The sequence below is a fragment of the Sphaerodactylus townsendi genome, linkage group LG02, assembly GCF_021028975.2.
Source record: "Sphaerodactylus townsendi isolate TG3544 linkage group LG02, MPM_Stown_v2.3, whole genome shotgun sequence".
NCBI lineage: Eukaryota > Metazoa > Chordata > Lepidosauria > Squamata > Sphaerodactylidae > Sphaerodactylus > Sphaerodactylus townsendi.
In genome coordinates, this window is record NC_059426.1 from 50037996 (window position 1) to 50063188 (window position 25193).

The 25193-nt window shown below is 42.7% G+C and overlaps 1 protein-coding gene across 1 annotated transcript in view; it reads right to left on the reverse strand.

Annotated features, from left to right (window-relative positions):
* THSD7B (thrombospondin type 1 domain containing 7B) overlaps positions 1-25193 on the reverse strand; it is a 552862-nt gene that overhangs the window by 121792 nt on the left and 405877 nt on the right. Inside the window, exon 14 of the mRNA XM_048484496.1 lies at positions 7360-7623. Coding sequence (XP_048340453.1) covers positions 7360-7623 — 264 coding nt within the window. The remainder of the gene's footprint in view (positions 1-7359; positions 7624-25193) is intronic.

Consider the following 25193-nt stretch of genomic DNA (forward strand, 5'->3'; position numbering starts at 1 on the left):
ACGAGACATGGTCAGCTGCAAACTTCAAGTAGCTTGCCCACTTCATGAAACTTCATCAACTGAAAGCCATCCATACAACTAAGACCAGAACGCACTCCAATGGCATGGCTAAGAATGAATTAAACCAAATGTGGAATTGAGGAGAAAGGGGAATGTTTGGGAGCAATTGTATCCACAGTCTGAGTAATATCCATTTCTACAGGCCAACAAGGACTGTGCCAGGAGCATTGCATTGCCAAGGGACACTCCTACAGCAGATCATCCTAGTGAGGACCCAAATTTTGCAGTGATTTCCAGCATCTATAAACCTCATCACACAACAGTCCATGGCAAGGACAGAGTGGAAAATCCCCCAATTATCAAGCCATGCCACTTACCCCCAGGGAAACTCAAATCAACAGTATGATCTACTTTATGCATAGGGACCCGAATGTTTTTGACATGGTGGCCATGGAGTTCGGTGCAGCTTCTCCCATCAGAACTACCTGAATGTACTAAAGTTTTCAAGAACAACAAACTGTGGATTTTCCAATGTCAAATCTGAGAGTACCTCAGTCAGCTCAGGTACAGAGACAGTTGGACAATGGGTTGGTGAGTACATCAACAGAATGTTTGTCACTAGCATGAGCTATGTACATTCAACACTGAGAGTCCGGGCAAGAACAACATAGAGGCTCAGTAGATCACGGCCACTGCCCTTCTCTGACCATTACATTTAGGCTGTTGTGGTACCAGGAAACCTGAAAGAAAGCAACCCCTCCCTCTTCACCCACTCATGTTTTGGTGCATATCTGCTGGCCTCCTCAACCAGTATCACATTTTGATTGAGGGATAATTTACTACAAACCAACCTGGCATTCCGCAGCAGCACGTTTAGACTAGATAGATGATCAGCAAGATCACCAGGGTCATGAAGCACATGTACCCAGCCACAAACAAAACCATCTTTAGCAGAAGCAATCTTTTGTGACCAATGGTGTCACAGGGAATATTATTTACCCAAATGGGCAGCTAGAATGTGCTTCCCAGGTCTTAAGTAGTCTGCTCCCATGTTTCCAATTGTATACTGAATTATGGCAGATGACAGTAATTCTATGGGTTCATTTCTGAAGGGGAAATTTCACAAGATAAGGAATCAATATAATTTATCTATGGTCCTTTACTATAAATTAATGTTCAGGATGAAGAAATCAAGATAAGACTACAGATTTTTTGTTGCTGGAAAGTTATGATTATTTATTTGTAGTTGTAATGTTCATTTCATCCTGTGAGAATTGTATAAAATCATTACCTACTGAAGAAACTACAAGAATTTCTCACTTGGTAATGGGGCAAGAATGCTATTCAGCCATAGTTTCAGTGCATCCATTCTATGATTTGATGAACCAATCAAGGGACCACCAGTGACAAATTAGCCATTACGCCAAATTTACCAGGAAATATGACACAGCTACATATCTTACATGTTGAGGCCACTTTCAATAGCTGCTGTACCTAATTTAAAAGCATCTGGACAATTTAACTGAGCATGAGCTGTTCTAAACTATCATTAGCCAGCTAACTTGTCTCAGAGCACCAGCCCTCTATCATGCAGCTGTGTTTAGACATACATCAACAATGCTGGTTATCTGAATGGCTGAACACAGGCCAATTTGTGACATTTTAGTTCTGCAAGGAGAAAAATCCCCAAACTAGAGCAAAGAAAAAACCGTCAGCAGAACAGTACAGAGCAGGCACTAATAAACAGTGAGAGTCAAACAAGTCAGTCAAGAGTTTTCTTAGATTTTTTCAGACTGAGTCTAACAGAAGTTTAAAGTTCCTCTGATTAAAGGTCAGTTGTATCTTGAAGTATGCTGAGCAACAAAAGAACTATATAGCAGCATCCTGTTTACTAAAAGCATTGTTACCATACTCAAAGAGTAGCCATAAGAGCCCCTATGTTATTCTGTTATCTTGCAATAAATAGTGACAACTCAGAACATTTTAGGAATAATATTACAATACCCACATGTCCAAACTATGAGCTAGTACTCCATTTAAAAATAACATTCTCAATGGTATTTCGCAGAACATTTATAATCAATCTGAATGAGGAATCCGTAGAGAAAACCCTAATTGTGGTAAGCCCATAAAGTTTAGCTCACGAGTATACTAGAACAATTTAGGACCCAGACAACTGTTTTTCAGGAATAAAAACGAAAAAGGAATTTGGATTTATACATTGCCTTTCTCTCCTGTAAGGTGTCTCAAGGAGGCTTACAAATTCCTTTTGCTTCTTCTCTTCACAACAGGCACCTTGTGAGGTAGGTGGAGTTGAGAGAGTTCTGAATGAACTGTGACTGGCCCAACATCATCCAGCAGGAATGCAGGAATGGAGAAACAAATCTAGTTCACCAGGTAAGAGTCTGCTGCTCATGTGGAGGAGTGGGGAATCAAACCTGGTTCCACAGATAAGAGGTCACCTGCTCTTAACCACTACACCATGCTGGCTCTTCTGCAGCCAGTCATACATGGCTCACTGACTATATTTGCTATGTGCTGTTACTGTTGACAGCAGAGGATAGGACTTGTAATAATGGGTTTAAATTATGGGTAGAAAGCTAAATATTATGAAAAAAAACTTTTTACAGTAAGAGTTGTTTAGCAGTAGAATTGGCCATTCAGGGTGGTGGTGAACTCCCCTCTTAGGCAGTCTTCAAGAAGAATCTGGGTGAACACTTGTCAGGAATGCTTTAGGCTGATCCTGCATTGAACAGGGAGTTTGGCTAGATGGCCTGAATGGTCCCTTCCAACTCTATGATTCTATGATTTACCTTGTAAAATCATTAGTGTTTTCAATATTGGACTTTAGCTAGGAAAATCTAAAGTTAAAAATTACACCTTAGCCATAGACTTACTTGCTCAGTTCAAATGTGTCACCAAATTCTGATTAAGTTAGTAACTTCCACCTTAACACGGAGCTTATTTGCCATTGCATCTAAAGTAATGGCAAATTATGGTTTGTGCTAACAATATAATTAGGCTTGGCGATTCGGGTGGCCTGAACCAAGCCGGATTCAAATCTATTTGAGTGCTTGAACCCAAACCACGATTTGGGCATTCAAATGGATTTGGGAGGGCTTAAAGGGCTCCCGTCGCTTTCAACAGCATTTAACTTTTCCCCTGGAGTTCAGCATGGAATGGGGGAGGGGATTTAAAGAGCTCCCTTTAAATGTTCCTTTAAAGGGAGCTCTTTAAATCCCTCCCCAATCCACGCCGAACTCCAGGGAAAAAGTTAAACGCTGTTGAAAGGGACAGGAGCCCTTTAAACCCCGATTCTCCTGAATCCATTTGAATGCCCATTGCCAGAATTGCAATTCAGGCATTCAAATGGTTTTGGGCTCCCTTTAAATTCACCCTGTTTGACTCCCTTTAAATCCATCCCCACTCAATCCTTGCCGAATGGGGTGGATTTAAAGGGAGTCCAGACAGAAGCTCCTTTTAAATCCACCCCCACCCTTAATCCATGCCCAACGGTGTGGATTTAAAGGAAGTCCAGACAGAGGCTCCCTTTAAATCCACCCCCTTCAATCCACGCCAAACAGGGTGGATTTAAAGGGAGCCCAGACAGATCCCTGCTCTCCTTTAATCTCTGCTGAAAGTGGACGGGGAGAAGAAAAGTCACTTCTCTCCTCCTCCCTCCCTCCAGGAAAGATAAAAGGAGATTCTCGTGCAGATTCTCTAATCTGACCTGGTTACACTGTAGCCAATGGGGAATTTCTGGGGGTGTAAGCAGGGTGCACATTTTTCAAGGGAGAGGCATCACACTTTCAGGATAGCTTCAGGCAAGAGCAACCAGGTTTGGTAAACCCTGGCATGCTTACACAAACCCAGAAATTCCCCATCGGCTGAAATGGAGTCAACTCCGTTCAAGGGAGAATCTGGGAAAATATCTTGGGGTGCCTGTCAGGGGCACTTTTTTTAAGCTAGCGGCACCAAAATTTTAGGATATCTTCAGGAGACTCTCCTGATGATATCACCCAGGTTTGGTGACCCTCAAAGGGGTAGTGCCCATCTCCTGTTAGCTCCCATTGAAAACAATGGAGGATGGGGGACCCCCTTTGGAGATCCATAAAATTGGACCCCCTGAGCCAAACTTCACCAAACATCGGTGATATCATCGAGATCGTCTCCTGAAGATATCCTGAAATTTTGTTGCCACTAGCTTTAAAATGCACCCCCTACAGGCCAAAAACAAAAAACCACTAGAAAAAAATCAAAAAAATCAAATGAACCCGAATTTTTCAGTATACCTGAATATATTCAGGTATACTGAATCAAGAATTCAACTGATTCGGCTATATACAGTGGTTCTCAACCTGTGGGTGGCGACCCCTTTGGGGGTCGAATGACCCTTTCACAGGGGTCACCTAATACCATCCGAAAACAGTCTTTTATTTTTTACATATGCCAATTTTATGGTTGGGGGTCACCACAACATGAGGAACTGTATTAAAGGGTTGCGGCATTAGGAAGGTTGAGAACCACTGGGGTATAACAATGATTTTACAGCTAAATCAAGCCGAATCCAAATTTTACCGAATTTTTTTGGTATTTCTCAAGCTTAAATATAATGTTCTGGGAAATGAAAAAAATTGTGCTTTTCATTTGACTTTCCACAGAGAGACAGTAGCAGGAAGAACATGATGCCAAGTTTCTCAGGAAGTTTTCCTTAACATTGTTGCCTACAGGCAACAAAAACATAGGACAGCCCTCCTCAAGAAATAAACTGTGAGCATATATTTTCCCCTTAGTGTCTGAAAAGGCAAAAATCTAGAAAAAAAGTGCAATTACTCTAAAGATGTTGCCTTCCATGAATTTCCTGTCAGCACAAAAATGATATTGTTATATCCCAATGAACTTCTCCAGGACAGAGTATCCTTAAATTATGGCCGTTTCCGCACGGCCACGATTGGGGTTGGGTCGGCGTATATGACACCGACCCAACCCCCCTGGGACCGTTCGCACGAACGGTCCCAGAAACAGCCGGGAAGACGGCGCTGCGGAGCGCCGTCGCCGAGTCGACCTGCTGTTTCTGTGGCCGTCCGGCATGTCGCCGAGGCCTGGTGGCACACCCACCCTGCCCTGCGTGACTGCTCCGGCGTCACAGGGCAGGGGGCATGTCCCCAGGCCTCGGCGACGCGCTGGATGGCCAAAGAAACGGTAGGTGGACGGTGCACAGGAGGAAGGGCGCCTTCGAGCTTGAAGCGAGGTAGGAAAACGGCAGCTTCGCACTGCTCAGGCGAACGGCTCCCTGGGGACAGTGTTTTTGCCGTTCCCAGGGCGCCATATTTGGCCCGTGTGGAAAGGGCCTATGTTTCCTTCTTAGTTTTCCTACTTGGATTCTAATTGCAATAAATTTGAACGGCACAACAGTAAGGCTAACAAGCTATTTCATCCCACAGCAACTATAGTGCTGATGGACAAAGGAAGAATAAGAAATATAAGAAATAAATAAATAAACAAATAAGAAAATAACTAAATAAACAAATAAGAAAATAAATAAATAAGAAAATAAATAAATAAACAAATAAGAAAAAGTGCACCAAACTTGCATGAGTACTCACTAAAGGAAGGGATTTTTTAAAAATAGCAAAGTGAAGAACTAAGGAAAAATGTGGTGACTTGAGAAGGGATGTGTGTGTTAAGGTAACAGTGGCTTTGTCTTGTTTGTTTGTGCTCAGTGGTGCTCCCTGTTTTGCTCATTCTCATCATCAGCTGCCATGAGCCCTTTGTTTTTCTCATTTTTACACAGGCTTTTATTTCACCAGTTTTAGTTAGGGCTTTTGGGGAAGAAAGTTTGTTTAGTGAGACAAGTAAGCATCCTGTTAAGAGGCTATTACTTATAACTTACATGAACAGGCCCTGTGGACAGGATCTCTATGCATTAGAAGAGCAACCTTGAGCTTGGAGAGGATCCTGTCTGTTATGGATATGGGTTCCAGTGATAGCTTATAAACTGGAATAGACTCTCTAGAGAAAGCGAACCAAATCTCCCCGCAAGGTTTATTTACTTCAACTAAGACTCAGCTACAAAGTATTTACTATCATCAGGGAAACCTATTGGGGGTAAAGTTGAAAAGGAAGTCATACTTTATTTTCTGTGCAATAAACATTTGCTGTTCATCTCCATCTGTGTCTTGTCTGTCCAGTCACATATCTATGAAAAAGCAATTTCTACTAGCCTCATAAATAATTACATTATTGGTCTAGCAGGTTCCCAAATAAAATATCTTTAGAAAGCACATAGCGTACATGCTGCCCTCTCTTAAATCAAAACTTGTCTCTCTCCTTTTCCCCTGACTGTGGGTGGACAGAGTGGGGAATTAGACATTCTTCAGTACAGCGGGCAGATGCCTCAGAGTCCCCCCTCCCCCTCTAGCCACAACAAAGACTTTAGCATTTGAGCACTGTTCCAACAGTACTTATTCTCATCTTCTTTACATTTCCTTTCCATAAGTTTGTAAAGGTGGGATGATGGCCTGAAGCTGCGGCAGGGGGCAATATGAACTATAAATACATTGGTTGCCATGTCAAGCATACAGGAAAGTCAAGAGGAATCCATACTTACATCACAGCAAAACAACTCTGCTGTGTATCTCTTTTATATTATGCTTTGCTTCTGATGAATAGCACTGCATAGCTACTATTGAAATACCACAAAATGTAGAAGTCCCTTTGTGACAACACCCTTTTCCCAAACTTATAAAACAGGGTCTAGCATGAGGTGGCAGAATTGGACAATAAAACACGTACCACTCACTATTACTGCCTGTTTGTTATTTAGGGATACTTATACCCAACTGTTTGTTGTTGTCAGATACAAACCACTCTCCCTTCCACAGAGTGATTTCCCATCTTTTTTCTGAAAAGTGTATAAAGAAAAAAATCCCTAGGAGTCTCGGATATGGTTCAGTGAAAGCTTATTGCCTGTAGAGATGAAAGACTTGATGTCAGAGAATCAGTACATTGTGAGGGGTTGCTACCACTAATTTCTATGGAAGTTAGCTCAACCCTTTTTCTAGTTTCTAGAAAATACTGGAAAGGAAAACTTTCCTACTTCCTCATTTGAGAACAGTTGGGTTTGCGAGTATGACCACAGTCTATATCCTTGAGCCAAGTTGTATCTACTGTTCATACTTTATTTTATTTATTTATTAGTTGGATTTATTATACTTCTTTGATCTGACTAGGATGGGCAAATTTGTTTGGAGACTTTTGAGGAAGGAGTTTAACAAGGATCACTTTCAGTCAATTTCCTGATCAGTATCCTCCTTCTTGTGTACCTCGCTTATTTTCACAAAAGGCAAGCCATCTTACCTGAATGGTTGCAGTGAGAGTGTTCCACAAGTCTGCCAGTCTTATCATAACAGGCAAGGGCTTGAAATCGCACACCTTCTCCACACTCTTTGGCATGCCCATGAAATCTCGCTTCTAACTGTAGTTCTGTTTTTCTGACAGAAATAATGCATTCTGACCAATTTCCGTGGGGCTTGGTGGTAAATATTGAGCAAGGGCACTGTTCTGTTTCAACTTGAGGATACAGTTCTGTATTCTGGCACTTGTCTCGCTTTCTGCTTCGTCCTGTTCAGATTGGGAAAATATGCTTGTTAGTGCAACATCTGCTGCTTTTGATAACAATATGTCATATTATTTATACTTGAAGGGGTTTAATATAGTTAGAACTAACACAATCAGAAATGTAAATACAGAGGAGCTGGTTCAAAGACATCTATTAGCTGCTGCCGATACTCTGGAGTGCCAAGACAATGCAGTTGTCTCCAGGGCAACCAGGGAACCTAAAGGAATGTGGAAATATTTTTTGTTCTAGAAAAAGCTCAGAAGGATGGAAAGACAGCAACTGCCTGCCTACCGTTATCCCAGAAAAAATGGCAATGTATGTTCATTTTCTCCATAATTATGTGATGAAAATAATTTTTGTTCACTGTTCACAGTTTGCCTTGTAATTAGTGGTTGCTTAGGCACACCTACAATGTAAATTAAGTATGTGGCATCTCTTTGCTGTCTATTTTTCTATTTCAACATGGACTTTGCACAAAGATTTTGAGTTCATTTTCTGAAATTACTACATTTTCCTCTTCAGTCCATTTTTCTATTAGAGCTTGGCAGCCAGCGCCTTCTCAAAAGACACCTGCTCTTCCAGCCATGTGACATAATCCTTTGTTACATTATCTGAATTAGTCGGATACACGGTGGATTTCTTCACAATCACTTCATTGGCCAACTTCCCCATGTTGGATTGCCATTCAATGATTTGTTGAGAGATCCACCTATTGTACTACCATGATATTCAGTTTTGCCAACTCATCACTGGAATTCCCCTGTTGCTTCTTTAGGTGCAAGGCCAAAATGTTTCTGCTCAACCAGGCTTTTAATTAAGGGGTTGATTTTTGAACAGCATTTCAGTATGGAAAAGGAGCAGCAGTGGCGTAGGAGGTTAAGAGCTTGTGTATCTAATCTGGAGGAACCGGGTTTGATTCCCAGCTCTGCTGCTTGAGTTGTGGAGGCTTATCTGGGGAATTCAGATTAGCCTGTGCACTCCCACACACGCCAGCTGGGTGACCTTGGGCTAGTCACAGCTTCTTGGAGCTCTCTCAGCCCCACCTACCTCACAGGGTGTTTGTTGTGAGGGGGGAAGGGCAAGGAGATTGTAAACCCCTTTGAGTCTCCTACAGGAGAGAAAGGGGGGATATAAATCCAAACTCTTCTTCTACTCTTCTTCTTTAAGCTGCCAGAAGTCTGTTCTTAAGCTTAATGATGGGCTGGGCTTTTAATGATGAATTTTAATTAATACCTTTCAATTTTTCTTTTACTATATTTATTTTGTAAGCTACTTTGGTTAGGTTCCTGGAGGAATTGCATACAAAATTCTAAAATAAATAAATTCTTCGGTGACAGGAACACAGTTACACAAAGAGACGCATGTTATTAGGATTAACCCTACCACTAGACAAAAAGGGACCCGTGATAACCGTAAGGCTATCTAATTAATCTCTATTCCCCACCTCCTTCAAGAAGCTCAAAAGTGTTCATGGTTGTCCTTTTCCTGTGAGGCAGATTAGTTTAAGACAGCATGACTGGCCCAAGCTTACCTAGCAACTTTCATAGCAGTGTTGTGATGTGAACCTGGGTCTCCCAGATCCTACACCCGTGGTGGTGAACCTTTGGCACTCCAGATGTTATGGACTACAATTCCCATCAGCCCCCTGCCAGCATGGCCAATTTATCTAGTCAGTGTGGTACCGGTGTGTTGCTGCAGCCAATTGGCCATGCTGGCAGGGGCTGATGGGAATTGTAGTCCATAACATCTGGAGTGCCAAAGGTTCACCACCACTATCCTACACTGTAACTACGGCCGCAAATTGGCTGCAGCAACACACCGGTACCACACTGACTAGATAAATATGGAAAGGATTCTAGCAAACCTGGGGGAAAATATGTGAAAGGTGACTTTACTGGGGCATGGGCTGCACACACCATGTTATCATTTTCTCCATGGCATCCAAGTGCCTACCAATGGAGTTTTCAAATCTTTTACAGTACAATGAAGAACAAATAGTTTATACGGGTTCAGAATGTGTCCGCTCTTTCCAAGAGATTGTTACACTGGAATGCAGGTCTAATTCTGAAAGAAAAGCAGATAAACATTTCCTAATCTAGAACCTCCCAGATCTATGTACCCAGATTTCAGCTCAGCATTTCTGGTCTCTAGATGCTACCTTGGAAAACCTCTCCCTTCCACAAACACACACACAACTAAGTCACTTCAATCCCAGAAGTGAACTCTATCCAACATTAGATTTTTTTCCCCAGTTACCTTCTTATCCACTTACTGCCCTATCCTACACTCTTGCTTCACCACTGGCTTTCCATTTGTTCCATTTTAAGGGAACTTGCTGAAAATAGCCTCATGGAATAAATACACCTCTTAGAAAAGCAATTGTAATCCCTTATCCCTATTCTACTACTTTCACCAAGCCCATCAATCTATACCAAGAATGGGTTTGTTCTGAAAGAACAAACTTTACACATACAATTTTGATACCATTGTGTCCCAGCATCTGTGAGTGAATTTCACTTTGTATTAATGGCTAATATAATAGGTTTGCACATTCAGCACCTGTCAAGTTTTCCTTTGAAACTGCAAAGTGCTTAAGCCAACTACACATTTTCTCCTGATATTAGAAATATTAAGACAAATCAGCTGAGTTGCATCAAAAAAGTGTATTTCAGTCCACTTTTTTCCAACCATCAGTGTTTCAATTAGCATATTAACATTCTCAGAGTCAGTTTTAACAAACTATTATCAAAATTACTTTTTCTCAAGACACAGCGGCCTTAATGAAAGACTTTTCCTATTTCCTTTTCAATATAAATGGGTTTTCAGCATTGACAAAAGTGTTGAATTGGAAAAAAAAACTCTGGTACAGTAGAAATCTATTTGCCCTTCACACAAAACGTTCAATTTCAAGACCAGCGCAATGCATATTTGACTGAGTTCATAATTAAAGAAGATTAACATGGCTTTCTTGACCATGCGGATTACAGGGGAAAAACTTCATAATACAGACAGCACAAGGCTGACCTAAAATTAACTTTTAACAATCATTTGCTTTGGGATACTTCTTATGAATAATATTAAATGCACACTGTACCTGTGGATTTAAGAATAAAATGAATTATACTATTAACAAAGAAAGTGGTCTAATACCTAATCTTTGGGCCCAGTTAACATCAAATTACAATGACAAACTGTAAAAAAATTTCCATGACTAAATATATTTCTCTAAGAACAACGGTTACTACAATATACACAGTCATAAAATCATGGAATTATTTTCACATAATGATACATTTAATTTATATAATCAGAATAATTAAATAATGTGTTATCTCAATACAGGCGAGAATCTTCTTTAGAAACAAAAATTACATTATTGCTAACAGCATTGAACAAGGGCCTGCTTTATCTCTGAGTAAATCAACAAAAAGTTAGTATGGTGTATCAAACCATCCATGGATTTTGTGAAAAAGTACTTCTTTGCTTCCTGTTCCATTGCAGTATACTGAGTTCTTCTGATTTTCTTTGTGGGAAATCAGAGGTCTGCAGGAACAGAATGGCTGCAAAGTGGAGTCTGCAGTGGGAGGACTACGAGATGGAAATTGCTGCCCCCTCTTCTGAAGACTTAAGTCCTTCAAAATACATCATTGGACACATGCCAGGATGTGCATTGTGCTCAACTACGTTTCCTCTCATGGCTGTCTGGTTTATCACAAGAGAGACTCTTTTGAAATGCATTTTGTGGTCAGAACACTTATATCCACTGTGACTTGGACGCCATGGCTGTTTCAGAAAAATCTCAGGATGCTACTGGAACACAGTCTGGTTCTAGTCACATGAATGAATTTCAATTGGTAGAGGCTCATGAAATGTGCAGTCTGTCATGTGTAACTTTACCCCTTGCCCTTCTTGGTTGTTGGTGTCAGTTTGCTCCCATGAAGTTGCCTTCCACTGAAAGTAAGTGTTGTCTACTCTGACTGGTAGTGGCTCTCCGGGGTCCCAGGTAGAGTTCTTTCACATCACCTACTGATTCCTTTTGACTGGCGATGCCTGGGATTAGAACTGGAACCTTCTGAATGCCAAGCAGAGGCTCTACCACTGAGCTATGTGGGGGTGGCTCAAGAGGGTCCAAGAAATAATAAATGCCTCTCCATAGGAGTCCTGGCAGCTTTGAAAGAGAGGGTGATGATATCCTTCCTCAAAAAGAAATCCCTGCACTTCAGTGATCCAAATACCTACCACCCAGTGGTCAATATTCTTTTCTTGAGTAACAGCTTGAACATATGGGTGCTCTGCAGCTTCAGATCTGCAGATTACCTAGACAAATTTCAATTAGGATTTAGATTCAGGGCTGGGTTTGAGACAGAAACAGTCCTGGTAGCTTTGACAGATAATCTTCACTAGGAAAATGGCAGGTAGTGTGTATCCCTGGTGATCCTTCTGCACCTCTCAGCAGCTTTTGATACCATTAGCCATGGCATTCTTCTGTAGGGACTAATTGGGCTTCAGCGGTTCTGTTATTACTTGGCTGGCATAATCCAAAAGCTGAGGCTGGAGGACTGCTGCCCAGTACTTATGCTGCAGGGTCCAACAACTGTATTTTTTACCAACTACATACTGGTAAAATTGCTGGAAGAGATTGTCTGGGAATTTGGATTGAAGTGTCACCAATATGTAAAAAAAAATTCATCTCTGTTTCTTCTTAATAACTGAACCAAATGAGGAAGTCCTGACAAAATGCCTGGGAAAGATAATGGAATGGATCAGGATCAATAAACTGATGCCTGATGCAGACCAGAATGAGGTGAGACTCTTCTTAACCCCAGCTTTCTATGCTGCAACCTGCAGATATATGGCAAGTGGTAACCAAAAGATAGGGCTTTTTCATTGGTGGCACCTTGACTTTGGAATACTCTATCCCAGTGGAGGCTCCACTGGTGCCTATTTTTCTCATCTTTTGGCCACTGGTTAAAGCATTTCTTTTTTTTTTTTAACTCCTGATTTTAACTAAAGGTGTTCCACATTTTTAGAGGCTTCATAGACTGCTCCTAGCCGGTTTTATCAGTATTATTTTAAACCACTGTGTTTTATCTGCTACTATGATCTGGATCACTTCCTGACATTCCTTTTCCCCCTGGTACACTACAGGGCTAAAGGAGAAAAAACAGGAGCATAGACAACTAGAGTGAGAGTTGTAGCGGACTCACAACAAAGCCACAAGAGTTCCTTAAAGGGAGTTTATGAAATCCTATGAGGTGGAGTGAAAGCTGCTAAGAAAGATTATTATGTGGCCTCCATTGCATCTGTAAGTTTCTACCCAGCACAACTGATTAGGATAATTTGGTCCCTTACATCCCTTACTGAGGATCATCAAAATGTTAGAAATTTGGCCATTAGCTGCGAGGCATTTTTGACCTCTCCATGAATAAAATTTTGTTAATCTGCCATGATCTCCTCACCACTTGTAATACAGTGAGTGAACTATAAGCCCCTTGGCAGTCTTCTGGTCCAGTATTAGATCCATTCCCAGACCGAAGTTGATTGGATCCTGTCAGTTGTGGCTGACCTGGTTCATCAAAGCCATCATGGGGGCGGGTACAAGCTTCTCTGGAAGATCCTCTGAAGATGCCAGACACAGATGCAGGTGAAACATCAGGAGAAAATGTGGCTAGAACATGGCCATACAGCCCAGAAAACCCAAAATAACCTAGGCCGTTTCTGCACGGCCTCGCCACTTCCCATACGCGCAGGAGTTCTGTCGTAAGGCATGGATCGTTCTGCATCGCAAGCGTGGCGAGCAGGCAACGAGGAAAACGGCAGAAGGCAGGGCGAAAGGCTGAGGCTTCTCGCTTACGGAGCTGCCTCGCTTGCGCCAGAGCCCCGCCCACGCTGCTCTCCCGACCCTGGTAGGTCGGAGGACAGTGCGGCGCGGGCTGCACTCCGGGTCCGGCTTAATGCAGGAGGACGAATCTGCGGCGCGGCGCGAAAGTTCCACGGGCGCATTTGTGGGAAAGGCGAAAACGTCTTCCCCAACAACAACCCTTTAAAGGGTTGTTGTTTAGGGCGGCTTGACACCGCCCTGGGGGGAGGGAAGAGGCGTCAGGTCGCCGCTGCTGCATTGCAGCAGCGGCGCTCTGGTCGGCGGCCTGGGGGCGCCTTTTTTGGCGCCCCCAAGCCATCGTAAAAGGGCCGTGCAGATACGGCCCTAGTGATTCTGGCCATGAAAGCCTTCGGCAATGCATTCCCTGGAAGACATTATCAACCAGTTGTTGACCTTAGAGGTCTTCCTGGGAATGCTAAAGAAGGAAGTGGTGAAGCTGCTTTTTGAAAAAAACCTATAATTGGCTCCATCTAATCCCAACAATTATCTTCCAGTATTGCAAATGTCTTTTCTGGATGAGGTGGTTGAAATAGCAGTGGTGGAACAGCTGCAGGCATTTCTGTAGAACTCACTGGCCCTGGATCCATTCCAATATGACTTCTGGCTTGACCAAGGGTTTTAGATCATGCTAGTTGCCCTTACAGATGACTTGCAGATATCTAGTTCAAGGCAGGTCTGTGTTGCTGTTGTTGCTTGACTTTTCAGTAGTGTTTGACATGATTGACTATGAGTTGTTAATCCAATGCCTCGCTGGAGTTGGCTTACATAGGACAATCCTTCAATGGCTGACCCCATTTATCCAAGGCCAGGGACAGAGGGTGGCACTGGGGAGAAGATTTCAACATATTACCTTCTGGTATCTGGAGTTCCACAAGGAGCAGTCCTCTCCCCAATGTTTTTTTTTAATATCTATATGTGCCCCCTCGCCCAGCTAATCAAGAGTTGTGGGCTGGGAAACCATCAATATGTAGATGACGCTCAGATCCATCTGTGGATGGATGGATACCATCCTGGAAATTCTGGCCAGGTGTTTGGAGGTTGGGAGGAAAATAATTAAAGCATAGCTGTCTGAAATTTAACTAATCAAAAACAGAGGTCCTGGGGATGAGTTGCAGAGATAGGGGTCAGGTTGGTGAGTTCAGCTTCCCGTTCTAGACTGAATTCAGCCAGAACCAGTTTCTTCTGTCAAGAATCTGGGAGTGATTCTAGATGTCTCTCTTTCTTTGGAGGTCCAGGTTTATACACACTGGCAGATCAGCATTTTTTCACTGTCACAAGGCCTGGCAATTGACCCCTTAACCAGGTTCTGGCTGACCTAGCCACAGTATTGCACACAACAGTCACCTCTAGATTTAGACCACTGCAACTCAATTAATGCAGAGCTTTCCTTGAGACTGATCTGGAAATTCCAACTGGTCCAGAATGCATCATGGTGGGTCCTGATAAAGACCCCATGGAAAGCTCATATACCACCAGTGCTCTGCCAGTTGCACTGGATCCAGATTGAATTCCAGATCAGGTTCAATATTTTGGTACTAACCTTTAAAGCCCTAAGAGGTCTGGGACCACTGTATCTTCAAGGCCATATCTCCCTTTATAATGCCCAGAAAGCATTACACTCTGTGGGCACCAACCTTTTAGTGGTCTCTAGCCCAAAGACTAACTTGTCCTCAACCAAAGCCAGGGTTTTTTTGGTAGGGTATAAATTCCATTCCATTCCATTCCATCCATCCCATTGGTTCCATTTTTGTTATTTTGAGTCACCTCGAGGAGGTCTGAAGAGATGGTATGCAAATTTTCTAAATGAATAAATGAAGAATGAATTTGGACACTATATCCTCCCAGAGCAAGCAGGTTAATTTTAAGCAGGAAAAAAGACAGGGAAAGGGTTAAAGATACTTTCCTTTTCAATCATCCTTTAGGATGCTGCCATGCTTTTCAAGAAAAAAAAAGCTGGCAAAAATTAACACACATCTGCATAAAACATCACTTCAGCCTTGAGTCAGTACTTCATCTATCATAATACATTATGTTAGACCAAATTCAAGCAAATAAAATTAAGAAAAATATTTTCTTGTTGCTTGGATAAACGTTTAATGTTTTCTATATCAACTTAAAAGCAGAAAGTTTTAGCTATTTGTATTTCATTAGCCAACTAAATACATCAAAGGTTTGAACAACAAAGGATAAAAGAATTTATATTTTCTAAAGCTCTCATGTTATCTTGTATAAAGAGGTTTCAAGAATGAGAGAATGCATAGTAGCTATCACATTGCCTCTTTTAAAAAAGCATAACGTGCAACCAATTAAAGGTTATTCTGCAATTGTACATATGACCTGGCTTTTGAATAACACTGTTTCATTGTATAAACACAAGAGTATCAAACTGCTTTATTCATGAGCATGGCTCATTAATGAATAAGAGTTATTCTTGCTTTAAAAATTATTACTGTGTATTTTTTTGGGGAAAGAATTTATAATATAATGGCATTCATAATGATACTTGTGCTTCAAAACCAACAGGAATTCTCACTCTCTCTCAAATCATTGTTTGCCAAAACTAATGTTCTTATCAGAAAGCAATAATTGAATTCTATAAATTGCATTCTTGGATTTTTACAAAATTGGCATTATAGTCCAACAAAATTCTCATGTGAGTTTGAACAGTATTATGCTGGAGGTGGCCTTTCCATATTCAAACACTTCAGCACATAGATAAACCAACATTATTTCAAGCCCATGTTAAAACTTTGATATGGAAGAACTGGCTTAAGAAGAACAGAATAATTTTGGGAAGTTTCTTGGCCCTATTGCACTTATTGCAAGGAGGTGAAAATCTGTCACATGTGTTAGTGATTAATACAGAGTTAATATCAAGTAACTGCATTTATTGGAGGTTAACACACTACCTAATTTTTTTTTTTTACAAGGAGGGTAAAAGGATCTTGGTGCAAAGGTTAAGCAGAAAAATGGGAAAGGAGATACCGAGCTCTTTTCTCACCATCTACTGAGTCTACTGTGTAAAATTAAAAATCCACCACCACCGCCTGCCAACAGAAAAGAGAGAAATAAAATAAAAAGGTGCAATGAACCTTTAATACTAGCCAGATGCTCCTCAAGGAGTAAGTTCAGTGCTTTTCCCAACCCGACATAGACAAGTTTGGTTGTATGTTCACAGAATAATTTTTGACACAGGTACTTCCACATTTTATACCAGGAGTTCACTAGAAAGGGAGCATATGTGCCTGTTCCCCCACCTGAGAACAGGGTCTCAGTCCTAGATAAAGTTCTGAACCAGGTCTTAGTCTGAAATTCGTTTTTAATGCCTGGATACACTGGAAGGTAAAGCAATAAGGGAGAAGTGCACGCGGCTGATCCTTCAAGTACTGATCCTGTTTTTATCTCTCCTGAACAACTTGAACGGCTGAGACTTCCTGGCCTTCTTGAGTTCTGACACCCCTCTTTTTATACCTAACTTGCTTGACACTACAACTTTTCACAAAAAATCATAGCAAGATGCTTCATGGTAATTTGGACAAGAGTAATGTTGTTTTGAGAGCTCTCTTCCCCGTCCCCCCACCGTGCTTCAAAAATTTCAGCTTGGCAGAAAGATAAGCTCAGCTGCATTCTAAACTATCCATCCTTCTTTTTCTCCAAATCCTAGGATACAGACACTGTGGCAATCTACCATTTTCCAGAAGAAGAAAAAGAAGGGGAGGTTTTTATGCCCCCATTTTCTCTACATTTAAGGACACTCAGTGGCTTGCATTCACCTTCCTTTCCCTTCTCCAAAATAAGCACCTGGTGATATAAAAAGGGGGGGGGGGCTGATAGAGTTCTGAAAGAACTGTGAGGTCACCCAGCAGTCTCCTTGGGGAGAAAACAAATGCAGTTCGCCAGATTGGAGTCTGCCTCTCCTGTGGAGGAGAAAGGAATCAAAACTGGTTCTCCAGGCTGGAGTCTGTTGCTCTTATCCATTACATGCTCTTGCCAGGGATCTTGTTCATTGGAAGTTCCTAGAGGTAAGGTTTGTATATCTTAGGTTAAATAAGAAGCTCTGCTCTTATGTTGTTGCTGGAAAGTAAATTTTGGGGAATGGTCATAATGTTTGGAGAGACTTCTAGTGGGGTAGCCAACTCCTGGTAGGGACATTATTGGAGATTTGGGGATAGATTGGGGGGGAGGGGGGTTTTGGGAAGGAAGGGAGCTCACCAGAATCGAATGCATACAGCCCACCCTCAAAAGCAGTCATTTTCTCCAGGAGAAGTGACCTCTGCAGTCTGGAGGTCATTTGTGATTCTGGGAGATCGCCAGGCGGCACCTGGAGATTTTGTTTTTGATGACAGCAACGAAGGCATGCAAAGGTACTAGTAGTTGGGTAACAGCACACTTTAAATTAAGCTATTTTGAACCTGATCCCGATGAAGCCTACATAAATTCATTTCAGGAGTGTTCATGCCATGTGGAGAAATCTCATTCCTTTCTCATTCAAGCTGTAATTAGACAGCTTCGTATTTAATGATCAATAGAATCACAACCTTACTGCATATACAAGATGCTTCACATTTGTCTAGAGACAGGGAGCTCTCTCTGCCTCCCCCCAAAATATTGAAATGGTTAACTCATTCCTTATGACATTAACATGTAATCAGCATATGTTCCCCGTTTTGTTTATTTTGTTTTTAAAACATTTTGACAACAGTTTCACAAATGACATAAGTCTGCACTCACTTTACTGTAAAAATGTAATATACGGTAACAAAATGGAGCAAAAAAATAAAGATTCAGAAGTTTGATTTTTATAAAGGGAAAGCAAAAAAGAAATGAGGATTTGAGGGTGAATGCCACAGGGATGGGGGACATGCAATAAACCCCACATCTCTCTGAATGTACTCATATGGATGATTGCTCTATCACTCATGTAAATAAACAGTGTATCCACTTAAACAGTTGATGATACAAGTGGGATTCAAAAAAGAGATTCTTTACCAACTCTAACCAGTCATAGCAAGGATTATTTTGGTAAATGAATACTAATAATCACAGTTGACAGGAACCACCTTCTTCAGAGCATTCAAACTGCTTCACGCCTTTCCTTAGTATCCCTCAAAAGAATCCTAGGGAGTGGGGCTAAGGCTGACAGAATAGTGACTTGGCCTATTGCCAGTTACTAACTCATAACAGGGAGAGCTTATAATCTGAAGTGGTGACGGCCGGACCTCTTATCCACTGTACTACACTAACTCTCACATTTCAGTTACAACACCAGTTGTCATCACAAAGTGTACAATAGCAACTAACAGCAACTAATAGCAACATAGTAGGTACAGATAGCTCAAAGGGGCACTGACTAAAAGTTTAATATCTAAATATATAAACAAAAGCAGATATGAAGGCAGGAAGCCAGCAGGGGGATGGGGGCTTCCCAGTGTTTTGCACTGAGTGTTCACATGTATGACTATCTGCCACTCAGGCCAGAGAGTCAGGTGTGCCCTGGCTGCAATCGAGTCTCCTGGCATACAAGGAGCGTGTCCGTTCTCTTGAAGCCAAGGCTGCGGCGAGACCTGGAGAAGCTGGAGAGAGGCAGAGAGGGGCAACAGAATGCAAGGCTTCTCAGGGACCCAGCGGCCGGGTCCCATTCTGCCAAGTGACATCTCTCTTCAGATGTCATGGAGAATGAGAGTCCTGGGTGACAAGAGGTGCCAGTCTCGCGGTGGGAGAAGATGTTCCCTTAGATGGGACCCCTTCCTTAGTTGGTGGTCAGGATATCCCCTCTGCGCACTGAGGATACCCTCGAGGAGGTAATCCTTGTAGTGGGTGATTCGATCATCAGGAATATAGAGAGTTGGGTTTGTGACGAAGGCGTTGCGGACCGCATTTGCGACTTGGGTCTGCCTGGTGCGAAGGTTGGGCGATGTCACGCCACGTCTAGATATAGGCTGTTAGACAGTGCTGGGGTGGAGTCAGCAGCTATGGTCCACATTGGTACCAATGACATTGGGAAATGTAGCCGGGAGGTTCTGGAAGCTAAATTTAGGCTGCTAGGAAAAAAGGTTAAAATCCAGGACCCCAAGGTGGCATTCTCTGAAATGCGCACCTGTTCCGCAGCGCAGAGGCGTTATAGCCAGAGGCAAGCTGAGGCAGGAATACAGGGTCTCAATGCGTGAGATGAGAAAGGTGGTGCAAGGCAGAGTGGTTTCAGATTTTGTCAGGAACTGAGGGAACCTTTTGGGATAAAGGACGAGGCCTGTACAAAGGGACGGAGCTTCATCTTAACCAAAGAGGAACTAGGCTGCTGGCGGCTCAACATTAAAGGTGTTGCAGAACAGCTTTTAAACTGATCCCTGGGGAAAGCCGACAGGAGCTGAGGTGACTTCGGGTTCGGAATACAGAGATCCAATGGGGATGCAGACACAGAGAAGGAGGTTTTAAATCCAACCTTACACATACAAGTGAAGAGCACAGCAATGGCGATGATAAGTGATAGTGTCTACAAAAGGCTAGAGGAGCCAAAACACATAAATCCCAGGTTAGGGACAGAGATAGAGTATACAAGCAAGTCTCTATGCTAATAGTAGAAGCGATTCGAGACCTAAAATGGGGGAGCTGGAGTACAGAGTTTTGAAGGAGGACATTGATATAGTGGGCATCACAGAGACATGGTGGAATGAGGAGGAACCAGGTGGGATGCTGTTTATCCCAGGTTACAGGTTCTACAGGAAGGATAGGACAGGGCTGTGATTGGGGTGGAGGTGGCCCTCTACATCAAAGAGAGAGCATAGTGTCACATAAAAAATAAGACAATGCAGGGGAGCTGAGTTCCAAGGCAGAAGCACTGTGGATATCAATAACTAGGGGTGAGAAGCATAGTTTAACATTAGGGAATATATTATCGTCCCCTGACCAAAGCTATCAAGAGGATTCTGAGATGGAAAAAGAAATTAGAGAGGCCAACAAAGAAGCAAAAAAAATGTCGCGGGTAATGAAATGCGATTTTAATTCATCCCCACATATAAACTGGAAAAATGCATGTTCAGGTCATAGTAAGGAGAAGAACATTCCTGGATAATCTTGCCTAAATGACTGTGGTTTAGAGCAGATGGTTGTTAGAACCAACCAGGGGAGATATGATCCTAGATCTAATTCTATGTGGAGGACCCAGGACCCAAAAGATGGCGAGGAAGTCAGTGTGCTGTTGAGCCGAAGTAGGGAACAGCCACCACAATGCCTGTCCAGATTCGAGTATCTCTGCATGCTGAGAACAAGTGACAACTACTAATGTAGTTACATTTGCCTTCAGAAAGGGAAATTTCTCTCAAAGATAGAGGGGGGATAGTGCTTAGGAAGCTGAAAGGAGAAAATCAAAGAGAGTCAAAAAAATGTCCAAAGATGTCTTGGAGGTTGTATTTAAAAAACACAGTCACAAAAGCTCAGCTGGAATGTGTTCCGCGAGGTTAGGAAAGGCAGCGCCCAGTCCAAAAGAAAAGCCACCATGGTTAACAAAGGGACGTTATGAGAATTATTAGGAAAAAAAAAGATGTGTCTTTTAGAAAATGGAAGTCCAACTTAACTGGATAAAAGGAATACCAGAGAGAACACAAATGGTGGCAAAAAGAGAAGCCAAGTTAGCTGTAAGGGAGGCAAAAGGATTATGAGGAACACATGGCTGTAATGAACATCAAAACCAGCAACAAACAGTTCTTCAAGTACATCAAAAGCAGGAAGCCAGAAGCAAAGGGAAGCGTGGTAGGTCCAAGTTAGATGACAAAGGAACAAAGGGTGTGCTAAAAGGGTATTGACAGGGAGATTTTCGCAGAAAAGCTGGAATGAATTCTTTTAATCTGTCTTCACTCAAGAGGAGGTGAGGAAAATTCCTGCACCTGAACCAAAGGCTTCTTAGGAGGCGAGATCCGAAGGGAACTAGCAATAACAAAGATAGGTGGTATATTGCTGAAGAAGTTCTTGGCAGCCATTGATAAACTAAATGTTGCAAATCCCTGGCCCAGATACTGCATCTCAATCTACAGAGTTCTTAAAAGAGCCTTCAGCGACATGAAATTGCTGATCTTCTCACTTTAATATGCAACTTATCCTTGAAATCCAGGCTCCATCCCACAAGAAGACTGGAGAAGATGGCCAATGTCACACAATCTTTAAAGAAAGGATCTACTGGGGGGGACCCGGAAATTACAGAGCCAGTCAGTTTGACATCTGTTCCTGAGGATGAAATTAGTAGAATCTTGGTCATTAAAAGATAAAATTATAAAACATGTGTAGAAAAGCAAGACCTGCTGAGAAAGAAGTCAGCATGGCTTTGCAGAGAGCAAATCCTGTCTTTACAAACTTACTAGGAGTTCTTTGAGGATGTGGAAGCCAGGCATGTGGATGATAAAGGAACCAGTGGACATTGTCTACTTTGGAAAAAAGTTTCCAAAAGGCTTTTGACAAAGTTCCTCACCAGAGACTAATATTGAGAAAACTCAGCAACTGAGAAGGAATAAGAGGGAAGTCCCTCCTATGGATTAAAACTGGTTGGAGAAACAGGAAGCAAAAAAATGGGTGTAAAATGGGAAATTCTCACAATGGAGAGATAGGAGTGTAAGGTGTCCCCAAGGATCCGTATTGGGACCAATTGCTGCTTTAACCTATTCCATAAAATGACCTGGAAGTAGGGGTGCCAGGTAGCGTGGTGGCCAAGTTTTGCAGATGATACCTCAGAATTATGTAGGGTGGTAGAGAACCACAAAGGATTGCGAGGGAGAGCTCCAAGCGGACCTTGATAGAATTAGGTGAGTGGGCTAAGAAATGGCAAATGCAGTTCAATGTAGCAAAATGTAAAGTGATGCACATTAGGAGAAAAAACCCAAACTTCACAAACATGCCTCAGGGGTCAGTGCTATCATCAGTCACAGACCAGGAAAGAAAGGGATTTAAGGCGTCTTAGTTGATAGTTCCATGGGAATGTCAACTCAATGTATGGCAGCTGTGAGGAAAAAGGCAAACTTTCTATGCTGGGGATAATTTAGGAAAGGAATTGAGAATAAAACTGCAAAAGATTGTCATGCCCTTATATAAAGAAGCTGTGAGATGCTGCACGCGCGACTTTGAGTAACTGTGTAGCTCAGTTCTGGTCGCCACATCTCAAAAGTTAGGATATTGAAGAGATAGAAAAAGTGCAGAGAAAGCGGCTTAATGCGAGGATGATTGAGGGACTGCAGCACCTTCCTTATGAGGAAAAGAGCTGCAGCGTTTGGGAACTCTTAGTTTTGGAGAGGGAGACGTCTGAGAGGATATGGGATTGAAGAGTCTATGTAAAATTCATGCATAGGGGTAGAAAATGTTGACAGAGAGATTTTTCTATATACTTTCTCACAATACTCAGGTCCGAAGGGGCATTCATTGAAAATGCTGGGGAGAAGAATTAGAACTAATAAAAGGGAAACACTTCTTCACGCATAGCGTGTGATTGGGTGTTTGGAATATGCTGCCACAGGAGGTGGTGATGGCCTACTCAACCTGGATAGCTTTAAAAGGGGCTTGGACAGATTTATGGAGAGGAGAAGTCGGTTATGGCGGTCACCAATCTTGATCCTCTTTGATCTGAGATTGCAAATGCCTTAACAGTCCAGGTGCTCGGGAGCAACAGCCACAGAAGGCCATTGCTTTCACATCCTACATGTGAACTCCCAAAGGCACCTGGTGGGCCACTGCGAGTAGCAGAGAGCTGGACTAGATGGACTCTGGTCTGATCCAGCTGGCTTGTTCTTATGTTCTTATGTTCTTAAGCCATCTATGAACTGTATTGCCAAAGACTTTCACGGCCCGAATCACAAGGGTGTTGTGGGTTTCTGGGTTGTATGGCTGTGTTCCAGTAGTTCTCCTGACGTTTTGCCTGTATCTGTGACTGGCATCGTGAGATCCTCTGAAGATGCCAGCCACAGATGCAGGCAAAACGTCAGGAGAAAATTCTACTGGAACATGGCCATCTGTGAACTGTTGTCCAAGCGAAGTTTTCTATATCAGTCTCTAGGCTTTAAAAAATCTGAGAAAGATACGCTTTAGCAGTGTGCCAAGTGTGCAATTATCTTGGCAGTTAAAGACCTCCTATGTCAAGGATAATTTTTTTAAGTTTTAATGAGAACTTGGTGACCTCTTTTTTGGTTGACTGCAACAGTTTGGAGGGGAGTCAGATACTAGTGATGACTAGGTATGTTTGTGTGTGTAAAATGCTGTCAAGCTGCAGCTGGCTTATGGCAAGTCCTCAGCCAAGCCATTCCACAAGGTGGGAGCCACAATGGGCAGTTGTTGATTTTGTCCATTTGCAGTTTGGCACCTGCAGAACAGTGGTGTAGCTGGGGGGGGAAGGGTGAGGGGGCTTGAGCCCCAGGCGCTACTTGCTTGGGTCACATGGGAGACACATTTGCTGTGCTATAAGAGAAACATTAATCTTGCAGACTGAGCTTAATCTTGCAAACTCCTTCTGGTTGCTTTAAAAGCCAGGCAAAGGGGCCTGCAGGAAAGCTCAGTCTGCTGGAGATCACTTTGCTGGGGGGTAGGCTACTCTGTGAAGGCTGAATTTACTCTTCCTTGCAAAGATCTTTCCCTCTTGTTTTAACAGCCTGACAAAGGGGCCTGCAGGAAAGCTCAGACCACTGACAATCATGTTGTGGGGGTGGGGAGTGCAGGCTGAATGGCTCACAGATTCCACGGACGCTGCTGGACTCATCCATCCCTTTCCACAGAGAAGGGGAGGAGACTTGATCAGCACAGCGGCAGCAGCAGTGAGCGCACACAACCAAAGCCCAAGGCAAGCCAGTGGTCTTCTTTCCACCTTCCTCATCTCATGTGGGGGGTGGGGGTGGGGAACACAGAGAGAAAAAACAAACAGTTGCCTTTTGGGCTTTCTCTTCAGGGAAGGAGCTCTTCTTTATCACGCAAGGGTAGTTAAAAGTGAGTTGGACAGTTGAAAGTGAAGGGGAACTCAAGGCCAGTTTTTCACCCTGCTTCCAAGCGTGCTGAATGGCTTGGTGGCATTGCTCCTCTTCTTGCAGTCTGGCTTGGCTGCCTCACAAAGCCGTTGTGAAAGAAGAAATGCAAAGCAAGAAGCTTTCAGTTTCTGCAGAATGTGGCACGTCCATGGCCTTTGATCATATTTCTTTTCTGGGGCAATTTGCTTTCCATTCAAGGCAGGCACATATCTAACAAGAGGTGAGTAATACTTTTTCGGGAGGGGACGCGCACAGTTTTGGGCTTGCTCTGGGTGCAGTTTTCTGAAGATATGCCCCTGCTGCAGAAGACCTTGCTCAGATGAGTAAAACTGATGTGGTATTACATAGGAAGAGAAATATGAGGATCAGAGGCTAAGAAGGGTTTTGTATGCAATGCTGAACACCTTAAATTTAGCCTGGTAACTGACTAGCACCCTGTGGAATGACTGTAGAATGGGAATAATTTTATACGTAACACATATTGGGTGGGCACGAGGGACAGTATATGCCACACGTATTGGGTGGGCACAAGGAGCAGAGTCTTTTCTGTTGTGGCACCAGGTATGTGAAACCTCCTCCCCATATAAATGACAAATTTCATGCCCTGTAGGCATTAGGCACCCTGACCTGAATGGCTGAGGCTAGCCTGATCTTGTCAGATCTTAGAAGTTAAGCATAGTTAGTGATGGTTAGTAATTGGACA